The sequence below is a fragment of the Rhincodon typus genome, chromosome 17 (assembly GCF_021869965.1).
Source record: "Rhincodon typus isolate 14 chromosome 17, sRhiTyp1.1, whole genome shotgun sequence".
Taxonomy (NCBI): domain Eukaryota; kingdom Metazoa; phylum Chordata; class Chondrichthyes; order Orectolobiformes; family Rhincodontidae; genus Rhincodon; species Rhincodon typus.
The window spans coordinates 41,824,474-41,836,520 of NC_063348.1; the positions used below are offsets into that span (position 1 = coordinate 41,824,474).

General features: G+C 37.2%; 1 protein-coding gene across 3 annotated transcripts in view; it reads left to right on the top strand.

Moving 5' to 3' along the window:
- qser1 (glutamine and serine rich 1) overlaps positions 1-12,047 on the top strand; it is a 143,488-nt gene that overhangs the window by 99,554 nt on the left and 31,887 nt on the right. For 2 of the 3 annotated variants that reach the window (XM_048607161.1, XM_048607163.1), the window contains 4 exons: positions 2,047-2,163; positions 6,936-7,069; positions 7,924-8,135; positions 10,273-10,338. In XM_048607161.1, coding sequence (XP_048463118.1) covers positions 2,047-2,163; positions 6,936-7,069; positions 7,924-8,135; positions 10,273-10,338 — 529 coding nt within the window. The remainder of the gene's footprint in view (positions 1-2,046; positions 2,164-6,935; positions 7,070-7,923; positions 8,136-10,272; positions 10,339-12,047) is intronic. The other variant, XM_048607162.1, reaches the window with a different exon arrangement.

The following is a 12,047-nucleotide window of genomic DNA, read 5'->3' on the forward strand; positions in this document are numbered from 1 at the left end:
CTTTCCTGCTCCTCTGATGCTGCTTGGCCTGCTGTGTTCATCCAGCTATACACCTTGTTATCTCAGATTCTCCAGCATCTGCAGTTCCTACTATCTCTGGTAAAAGCAGCTATTCAGTTGGATTTTGATATCAAATGACACTGTTTTTGGTGTGGGGGTGCAAAAAGGTTCCATCCTGTAGTGTCTGTGCAGCTTTGTTAGCCGTCACACCTGACTGCACCTTTGAATGGAATGTCAGTCTTGTTTGAATGGGGTTGTTTACATAGCGTGTTATGCGTGAGTGCACTTTCAAGTGGGCTGTAACCGCAAATTGAAGTGGTTGTAACCTGATATGGTAGCGAACCCCTGAATTAGTTTGAATGGGACATGGCTAGTACATGGAAATCTGCAGTTAGTATTGTAACCACGAATTAGTGGGTTAATGGATTAATAGACATAATTTATGGAGTTATATTAAAAGTTGTTAACACATTTGAATTCCGATATATCAGTATGTTAGACCACCATCCAAGGCAAAGTCCACAGAAATAGTTTGTTCAAGAATTCTGTTGGCCATAGATTTCCATGACCTTTCAGGTTATTGGAAAGATGAAGTTCTATCTAATCACTAGAACTCTTAAATTATTATACAAATTTACTGTAGACTCCACTGCTGTGTTGAATAAGTTTAAACTTACTGTACAGTTGGTTTTGCTATCTGCAATAGTTGCGTTCCTGCGCAACATCGTGTTATACAAAATTGTGCTGTAGAAATAATGGGGCCAATGGGAAAAGCAGGGTTGGGGCAGACCACCAAAAAATTATCACTTAAAATCACTCAAATGCCGAACACCAAAGGTAACGCAGTTTGAATAAATGATTAATTCATATCTAGTAATGAAACAAAAGTAAATTTAACACCTTACCTTGGGGGGAAAAAATGTCAAGATGACTTAATAGAGAAGGAGGTTTTGAGGTTGCTTTGTTGCTCGTGTTGATCATGTGATGCCAGCAAGGAGACTGTTTGTTTGTTTGTTTGTGTGCTAACATTGTACATGCTCAGGACAAAGCCCATGAAACGATCGTGTGATGTCGACGCGTACTCCTCCGCACACTGGAATTGCGTTATAGCCAACACAAGTTTGAATTTCAGAAATATGAGTTCCCATTATAGCCAATCCGCATTGCTGGAACACACGTTATAGCAGAACCGACTGTACTAAGAGTTTTCTTTCTTAAGTTACTCTAGATATTTTAAAAACCGTAAAACCCAGAACTGTTGAGTTCCTGTTCTTAATAGCTACTTTATCAGGTCTACATTCATTCTTGTCTGATTAGACTTCTCTAAAGCACCTATTCTTATGTTAAATTGCAATATAAATGCAAGTGTTCAGATCAGAAAATCTATAATTTGCTGGAGATGCAAAATACTGATGCGATTACTTTCATTACTTTATTTTAAATAATGCATGTGACTAAACGTGATCTGTAAACAGCATTTGGACACAGTTAAGAAAATTTAGCAATGGTTAATAGCACTAATTTAAAAGCAGAGTTAATGGTGCTGGACTGTAGCAACAAAACACTTTTCACTGTATTTTCCTAAATGTGACAATAAAAATCATTCATTCATTACTCAGCACAGGGGGAAGAAGGGGCAATTTGAGCATGCTGTCCAAAATGTTGCCAGACCTGGTGGCAACAAAATATTTTTCACTCTATTTTCCCAAATACATATGACAATAAAAATCATTCATTCTTTCCAAAAAAATAGAAATGAGCTGATATTTGGATGCAAATTATGTACAGTTCCCCCATTAAGGATAATTTGACTTCTGGGCTCCTGTTGCTGGCTTTCTGATACTTTCTTTCCCTTGCAGATCCACTCCCCGCCCTGCCCTGCCCTCACCCACTGCCGCTCTTTCTCTCTTCTTCCATCCCTCCCCACTCCATCCTACATAATCAGCTTCTGTGCTTGTCTGGACAGTTGAGATGTTGCTCCAGATCAATGATTGAAAATGAAACTGTTTTAGTTTTTATTTCTAATGTTAACTTGTTTGTTTGTAGGTGGCCTTACAAACAGGTAGAGAACCTCCTGCTATATGGAAGGTACAGAAAGCTTTGTTGCAAAAATTTATGCCTGAAGTAAAAGATGGACGGAGACAATTCTCTGCAACCAATAGCGTGAGTGGAGTCTCTTATTTATATCATTTTCAGTATGCCCAGTTACTGAATGCAAGATGAGCAATCTGAACAGTTTTCATTTAAATTTGTTTGCTTTCAATGAAAAGACAAATGTAGCATTTGATAACTTTTGTCATGCAATCAGAGGTCTATAGCATTGAAAGAGGCCCTTTGGCCCATTGAATCTGTGCTAGACAAAAACAACACCCAAGTATTCTAATCCCATTTTCCAACACTTAGTCCATGGCCTTTTATACCTTGGCATTGCAAGTGTACATCTGAATGCTGCTTAACTGTTGAGTGCTTCTGCTTCTACTGCCATTCCAAGCTGTGAATTCCAGATTCCCATCACACTCTGGATGAAATAAAAAGTTTTCCTCTCATTTCTCTCAATCTCCTGTCTCTTACCTTAAATCTATGCCCCTTGATTATTGATCCCTCTGCCAAGGGGAAAAATTTCCTCATAATTTTATACATCTCAATTATGACTGCCATAGTCTCCTCTGCTTAAAGGAAAACACCCCAGTCTATCCAATCTCTCTTGATAACAAAATTTCCAGTCCAGGCAACGTCCTGGTAAGTCTCTGCTGAACCCTCTCCAGTGCAATCACATCCTCCTTTAATGTGGATTCCAGAACTGCACAAAAACTGTAGCCTAACCAATGGTTTTATGCACTTCCAGCTTCACCTTTCTGCTCGAACTCTATGCCTCGGTTAATAAAGGCAAGTATCCCACATGTCTTAACCGCTTTATCTACCCTTTCCTCTGCCGTAAGGGACTGGTGGACATGTACATCTAGGTCCCTCAGATCCTCGGTGCTTCCCAGACTCCTGCCATTCATTATGTTTTCTCTTGCCTTGATTGTCCTGCCCAAGTGCATCACCTTGCTTGACTGAAAACTTAATTTGCCAATGATTAGCCCATCTGATCAGCCTGTCTATATCCTCCTGTAATTTAAGGTTATCTTCCTCACTATTTACCACCCCACCAATTTTCATATCATATCATTCCTGAATGTACTGCTATACTTTCCTTTGCTATCAGTCTCTCACGTGTGAGCTTATCAAAAGCCTTGCTGAAGTCCAAGTCGACTATGCCAAATGCATTGCCCACATCTACGGACTCGATTACCTCTTCAAAAGATTCAATCAATTTGGTCAGACATGACCTTGCCTTAACAAAACCATTCTTAATAAATCCCTGCCTGTCAAAGTGCAGATTAGTTCTGTCCTTCAGAATTGCTTCCAATAGTTTCCCCACCATTGAGGTTAAACTGACTGGTCTATAGTTTCTACTAACTTATAGTTTCCTGATTCATTTCTTGCTCCCTTTTTAATAACTACCACATTGCCTGTCCTCTAATCCTCTGGAATCTCTCCTGTGATCACGAAGGAATTGAAATTTATTGCCAACGCCCCTACTATTTCTTCCCTTGACTCACTCAAAAGCCTGAGATACATTTCATTCAGCCCTGGAGACTTATCTATTTTTAGCCTGCCAGACCACTCGGAACCTCCTCCCTGTCTGTGTTAACTTCTTATATCTTTTGTCTGTTGTTTTGAAATATGACCTCATGAAATTGAATCCATTTCTTTTTAGCATTGTCTTAAAGTATAGGATTATCTTAAATTCATTTTAGGCATATTTGTTGGCTATCCCTTGATTAAGAATGGCATCTGCTCAGGGTTGTGAGTTCCTGTTAAGGGTCTTCATGTGACTGAACAGGCTGATTCTCAACCCTGCAGATCTTTGAGCACATGGGCCATGAGGTACTGGAACCTGGAGTGCAGGATTTACTTTCTTTTCTTTCTATGCCTCATCATTTCTAAGTATATTTACAAATGTCATGGTCCTGAAGTTGGTTTGGTAGATTGGTGGGTGGAATTTTCCCTTCCAAATTAGCACCATCAGTGCATGGAATCTAGATGTGAGCAAAAGCCCAATACCTTTTGAAAACTTCAACCCGAATAAAGTCACCATAGTCCAGAGGACCACAGTCTGCTCTCTCCAATGAGGGTCACCACCCTTCAGGTGAGGGGTAAGGTTGATTACATGGGACCTTCATGGTAACCTCAGCTGGTATGGGAATTGAACCTGCCCTGTTGGCATAAGTCTGCATCGCAAACCAGGCATCCTGCCAGCTGAGCTAACTGACACCTTTCAGCACCATCAGGACTAAAGACTTTGTTGCTTTTCATTTGTTCAATTGCATGATATAGCTCTCCCATCGATTCTGGTCCACTTATGGATTCTACCATAGTATCTTAGCCTGCAAAGTATCAACAACTGCTGTGGATTCATGATTGAGGAATTGAAAATGTTGTTTCCAGCATTGATGAGGGTACTGTATTCCTTGAGAAGAGCAACACCATCCTGTGATCAAAGGAGATCTTCAAATATCAACACAGCTTACTATTGTATAAATATGGCCTTTTCTTGTCTTTTACATTCCAGATTTTGTCTTTGGATATCAGCCTTGAGTGGTTGAAAAGCTGCTTTCTTAACTTGTGGCTATTGATTGATCTGCCAGGCAATGAAGGCTGTTAATTTTGTTGCAGAAAGCTACATATTTCTACATAGTTTTTGTGGAATCAGTTCTAATGACAAAAATGCTCAAACCCAATGTCTGATTACTGGTGTCTACCACACCGGACCTTGTTTGGTCACACTTCTCTGGAATTGAGTTGGGTGTGTGAAGATTTTCTTGATTGGTTGTGAGCTGCTTTTGGAATTCCTCTCACTGAGTTGTTGTTGGGACATTGATCTCCCACTAGACTTTTGGGTCTTGTGATATTTTTGTGAATATTCTTTCATAATCAAACAAGTTGATGATCTATCCAGCAGGCAGCAGTCCTGCACTTGACTCAAGTGATATTGACACCACATGACATAATCCAGGACATTCCAACGTTTTTATGTATGATGCCCCTATATCATTTTGTAATCGTCCTTCTGGCAGAAGAACGTGTTTGTTAAAATAAGGCCACACTAAACACACTTCAGTGTTAAAGGCGAGTAATATTTTCATTAGTTTTTCCCAAGCTGTTTTTTTACAGTGCCTCAATGCCTGCTCCCAAGTATTAGAGTCGCAGCTGACTCTGGCTGTCAGGCTTCTTTGGGACAGCAGTGAGAGCTTCACTAAGGTCTGAATAGAACTTTTCCTTGTCTTAATCTGAGTGAAAAGTTGAGATGTAAGCACTGATCACTAGCATATGGATTATGACTGAACTGGTAGTGTAGTGATGCCATTAGTGTTTCATCTATAAAATTGGGATATTCTGGAAGTGCATCCAAGATCCTATTCCAGATGAAAAAAATCCAATTCTGTGAATACATAGTTCACTATCAGTCTTGCCTTTCTAGGGAAGTGTGTATCGAGTTTCCTTCAGTTGCCACTCTGAACAAAGGCAGAACACACTGATAGCAGTGATGTCGATTTGAAACCTTTAGTTCACTGAATGCGATTTCAAGTCTTCTTTTCCGGATATTTGCTCTGCACATTATCCATATGTATTCTAGCATTCCAAGTTGCAAAATTTTTGAATTTTTGCTTTCTTTGACAAAGATGATGGTGTTCCTGCTGATTGTGGATTTTCAGCCAGTAGAATGTGGAACACCCTATTTTAGGGAGCATCATCTAGACCCTTCCCCATTTAAAGTGATCAGGGGTATCCTGAAGAGCAATGCTCAGCTAAAAATGTTGTTATCCAACAGAAGTATGCAATGACCTTTGTGCAACTTTCGCCAGTTTGTGGATTCTTGATGAGGGGCTTCCATGTCCACAACTCTGTACATGTTGCCACTTCTCCATCACCACAGAGTTTATCAAATGGACCCTGGATGAAGCTTGAATGTGACTTTGTTTAAAGTAGTGGTCTTAGTGTGCTGTCGTTGTTCACGTGATCGGTTGTTGGTCAGATTTAGTGATCTATCAAGCCACATAACCAGGATCACCTTGCTGTTGTAGCTTTCTTCTGCTTTCACTGCCAGTGAGATGAATTTTTTTTTGCCTATTCTGCTGTTGAAGACTTCTAAAATTATTACTCGGACAGACTAATGTAAATGGTACTCTGTTCCAAACCTTATTTCACCTGTTCTGTCTTGATGCCGACATTGAGTATTTAAAATGGACAGTATCCCATTTCATTGACTGACTCTTGAAAAGACAACTGTTCACTTGTCCTCATTTACTTACAAATTGCAACTTCTCGTTTCTAACAGAGTCTTTGTGATTTCCCATGTTGTGTAGCTCTGATTTCATTGCAACACGTGACCCATTTAAAAGTACCACATAAAATCACCTGGAGACCGTTGTTAAGTATGTGCAGACACTGTCATTAAACTCCTTGCACATGTTTCAGACATTTTACATCTGTGAATATAAATTAAGTATAATGCGTTGTAACTGTGAAAGTTTAAATTTACCCATATCACCATGCCAAACATTCTAGTATATCAAGACTATATTGCAAACAGTAAAGCATATATATCTGTAAATATCCCCAAGATAATGGGGTGCCTGTCGAAATTCTTAGTTATAGGACGTATATGTTATTAAACACAAGACAGTATTCTTGTATTTGTTCAAATGTGAAGACCTGTCATATTGAGCAAAAAAAATTGTTTTTAATTTAATACTTTTTTTAATAAAGGTAGTGGAATGTCAGCTTATGCAAAATTTTTTACAAGTTGCCATTAGGTGGATGTACATAAAGAAGTTAATCTAAAATGCTGACCCTTATGAAATATTTTGAATTTTTCTAATTTATAGTATCTTGGATACTTTGGAGATGCAAAAACCAAATATAAACGGGTCTACGTGAAATTTATTGAAAACGTAAACAAGAAGGATTATGTTAGAGTTTGTTCCAAAAAGCCACAAAACAGGCCATTGCAAACTTTAAGGTATGGAAAATATTTTGCTTTTGTCCATTTTTGTTTTGTGTGGAGTGTTGAGTTGTATAAGCATAAATTCCAAGTATCTTTTTCGTTACACATGGATTCTTTTGAGCAATTTTGTACACTTGAAAATTAATGTTAACATTACAAGACTGGCTGAATTCTTTTTTTACAGCAGGAGTTCCAAAGAATACAAGTGGCGTTTTGCTATCAGGAATCTTGTTTCTTGTACCAACTCTGTTTTTCCTGTTTTAAGTTCTTTGGACAAAACAGAATGTGAATCTTGGAAACTAAACTTACTCTGCAATTTGTTATCCAAAATGACCTGGTAAACTCTGCCTGATCAACTCTGACAGAATCTTTGAAGTGCTGTGTCATGTGGCAATACTCCTCTGTTCAGTACAAGAAAAAGTCTAAAGGTTTTTGCCATCAAAAAATATGTGTAACACTCAAATTCTGTGTCCACAATGTTGTAACCTATTTGCTGATCATATCTCAAAGATCATCCAAGATTCTTTTGAAAGAAAGCTCAGTTCTAGATTATGATGTGCTACCATATTGACATATTTCAACCTAGGCCCAACTATTTTTATAGTTGTAACTTAGAAGTATTTATCACTAGACTTATTGATCTAGCATATAAATTATACGTTCAACAATGTAATAGTAACTGATGTCTACAATTATTTAAATAAATTTGAATAGATCTTTATTCTGAAAGAATCATAATACACAGCTGAAAGATTAAATAGAAAGATTACGCTTTATAATTTCGCTTGAACAATGATATTCATCCAATCTAACATTAATTTAGAACTGCACATCAAGTTGTCTTTCTTCGTTTATACCTCTATCTTTAGACATAACCAGTCAAGAATGGGTTCTAGTAATAAAGTGTCTGTCAGCAATTCTACAGCATCGAAAGGCTCAACAGCAAAATCTAAAGCTAAGCCAGTCAAACAAATAAAGGTAAAGGCTGAACCACCACCGAAAAAACGAAAGAAATGGCTGAAGGAGGAGTATTCATCTCATTCAGACTCTTCTCTTGAAACTCGGAGTGATGATGAAGATGGTAAGACCTTATTATGTTTCTTTATTTAGCATAATTTTGACCATGTACATAGTCCATCTCTGAATAGCATAATCCCTGAAGAGGCATGAAGCTTGGTTCTGCATTTCTGGTTATTGATTATTTAAATCATTTCATTAGAATACCTAATTTGTCAAGCTTTAAAGCATAACTTAATTTAATTGTAATTTAATTTCATTTATAAACTGATGCTTAAATGATCACCTTGCGAGGAATAATAAATGGAAATCCCAACAGTATTCTTAGAAATTCAATGCAGTCTGTTGTCACATGCTATATCTGGATGAGGGTAGAAAAAACAATAGGGAGAAGCCATTCAGTCAAATTTCTGCATCAGATTCTCTTGTTATCTGCTGAATTAAGAACTGCATTTATTCACACAAGTTCAGAAGAATATTTTCTTAAGCTCATGGTGAATGATGTCAATATTTGGATGGAATCAAAATATTGCCTCAGTCAGTTTTTGTATGAATAAACCTTTACTTAACTCTATTTGAAAAGTACAACTTATTGCCAACTTGAGAGAAGCACTACTTCTGTATCAGTGTAAATGTTTCCAGTTCTTACACCCAGAACTCTTTAGTAACATTGCATGGCAGATTAGTTCGATGTGCCCACTAAGATGTGGCTTATCAACCAAACTCATTACAGATCTGTACACATAGCACTTCAGCAGTCTGGTTGGAATTAAATCTATGACTTGAGAAAAATAGAGGAATTTAAACACTGAAACCTAGTTTCTCAGCCTATCAAATTTTGGTATAAATTAGAACTTTTCAAATTATAAGGGCACTTTTTCCTATCGAGTAATCACATTCTTAATTTTGACTCCACAACTTTGAAAGTACAGCCTTTCCCAGTCATTTAAACTGTTGAGTTCTGTGCAGAACTGGTGCAAGTTAGACTTGCTTTTCTCTTTTGATCTTCATTCACTTTGTTTGGATGAGATCAGGAACTCAGCATGGGAAATTGAAGGTTACATTTCATCTAAAGGAACACTACTCTTAAAGAATAGAATTTCAACTCCATGTAATGAGTCAGTATTATGATCCCAGTTGATGGTATTACTGGACAAATCAGATCCCAGACTGAAATCTGAGTTGACTTTAACAAGGTCACTTCCTGGAACAGAAGCATGTAATGTTGCAGGTTTGGTTTAAACAATAAAATAGAAATTTATGACACACAAGACATAATGATAAAATAGAATAAACTAAACTAATTGCATATAGCACATGTTTAAAGAGTAAAAATAAAAAATCATTAGCCCTAAAAGTACCCCTTTACAATACTCTCACAAGAGAGAAGTCCCTTGTCTCTCACTGCTTTAGGGCTTCATTTAACTGTGATATTGACTCCCAGTCATAAGAATCTGGTAGCCTCTTGCTGGAACCTTCCTATAACTGAGCTTAAACTTTTTCAGTTTCAACTAACTCCTTCAGGGTGTTAACCAAACATTTCTGGTCTGAAACTCTTACAAAACGCCTCACACTAAGCTAAACTAGTTTTTAAGCAACTCCAAAGTATTTTCTCCTTTTAAGAGCAACTGCTTCACACGTGCAGCTTCAACCACAATTCCTGCAGAGTTGCCCAAACTGGAACAAAAAAAAACTTTTCCTTCCCAAGCTTTGGGCTTTTCCCCCTAATCAAAGAAAAAAATCCCTGATCTCCTCAGCTGGAGCCTAATGCACAACTTGTTCACTCGTGGAATTCTCTCAATATAAACAAAAACTAATTACTCTTTCTCTCCCACTGTTTTAAAATAAATCACCATGATACGGAAATACTTAAAGTTAATCATTAAAAACCTTCAGACACACATGCCACTAGTTCAAGTTCAAGCAACCAAACTCAAAAATAATATTAATGTAGAAAAATCACACACCTGATATCACACTCAACAAGATGCTCTCTCATCCATCATTTGATTAAGGAGGTGTCTAGTACTTATGAAACTGCAGTGTAGCAAGGTATCACTGTCTTCTGTATAACAGAAGAGAAACTGACTAACGAAGAGGAGAAAATGCGACTAAAAAGTGAGAATGGAAAGGGACGTGCATAGCAATAAAAACAAAGCAGGTTTTTATTAACAAAACTTTACACATGCCTTCTTCTTTAGATAGTCGATCCCTTTTGAAAGTCAGTACACAGGGAAGAGTGAACAAAATCCTTCAACAAAAATCAGGTTTGCAAATTCAATACACTTCTCATGTACTGTTGTAACTTTTTTTACAATAAAATGTTCTCACTCCAATGCAGACCAATGAAGAAAATTTCCTGGAGTTTCTAGCAAGGTAATTTGGCAGCTGTCAGAAGTAAGAATAGTGGCAAATTTTCCCCTCCTTGACTCAGTAATGATCATGGATCAAACACAGAACATTTTAATGTATGCTTCCTTATGCAGCTGAACCATTTGAGGAAGCTGTTACCATGTTTTTAAAACTCTGAGAACTTGGCAATGTGTTAAATCTATTAATGCATAGAGAAACTCACTTGTTCCTTTTAAACAAAACAATGCAATTATTTATGGTCACATTTTCATTGTTTAAACTTGACAGCAGGCTAAGATATTTTCCCAGGTGAAAACATTTTTCTGTGATCTTTTTAGAGATTATCTGAAAATGTTGTCAGTTATCCTTTTGCACAATGCTACTAAACCTGGTTAGCCCTGTCAATGTCATCTTACTAATATATAATTTCAACTTTAACTTAGTCATAGAACTCTTGCCTCAAAGGCTGTGAGTTCACATTCTACTTTTGTGCATAATTTAGTTCACGTGTCAGTTTAGTACTTGTGGAGTGGTACGTCATCTGAGCTGCCATGTTTTGGATTAGAAGTTAAATTGGGATCTGTTTGCTTGGATGAACATGAAAGATCACTTGGCACTATTCAACAGCAGCAGAGTTTTCTGTGATGCCTTTGTCAACATTTTATCTCAAGAATTTTGAAACTGGCCATTAAGAAATATAAATGATGTCTTGTGGTTCTGTTAGACGCTGTATAATTTCAAATTATTTCGTAACAAAATTCAATAAAACTTGTTTTTTTGGTCATTTGTTTCACTGCTGGACTCCTTTAGTTGCGTGGCATAAATTGCAAGGTTTATTGTACATTACCGTTGGATGAGACATTTGCAGCTAATTTTCTAGACTCGCCCTTCATAATTCTGAAAGAGAAGTATGAAAAAGTGAGAGAATTATAGATAAGTGTAAGATGGTTACTGTAACAGAATGAAGTTGTTTCCAAAACAATTGAGTTGTATTACTGGGTAATAAACATCACAGAAATTATATTGAAAAATATTTAATCCTGATCTGTATGGTCTTCCAGTACGAAAAGAACTGCAGGGACATCAGTACATAGGCTCTTAAAACTTGTACACTATGGAAAATCTGGTTTGTTGAAGGGAAAGTTGCAAGAGCCTTTGCTGAAGTTGAATAGGTTAAAATGCAGAAGATGATTAAAAGCAACCACCTTAAATCATTTGTAACAACTGATTGATGTGGAGAAGTTTGTATTCTTCCCTTTTTCATTTCTTTGACCCATGTGAATCTGATCATTATGGTCATTGTACATGATTCATCTTGCTGTAAAATAATTTTGCATCAATATTGTTTTTGCCATGTCTTTTGAACAATGAAGAAATTCAGGCAACATTCAGTGTAAAGATACTAATGTAGCCCAAGTGGAAAGGTGTTGCTGTTATATACCTAGTTGATAATGTTATGCTACTAACTATAGGACATGAACTTCCTAACAGCAGTAACTGATATTAGTAAACCCAAAAAGGCATCTACGGTAGACCAGAATTTGCAGCAAGCACTTCAGGGCATGCAAGTTATGAGACAAGATTTTGGGCTTGTGAGTCCAGTCAGCAATGGCTGCAACAGAAC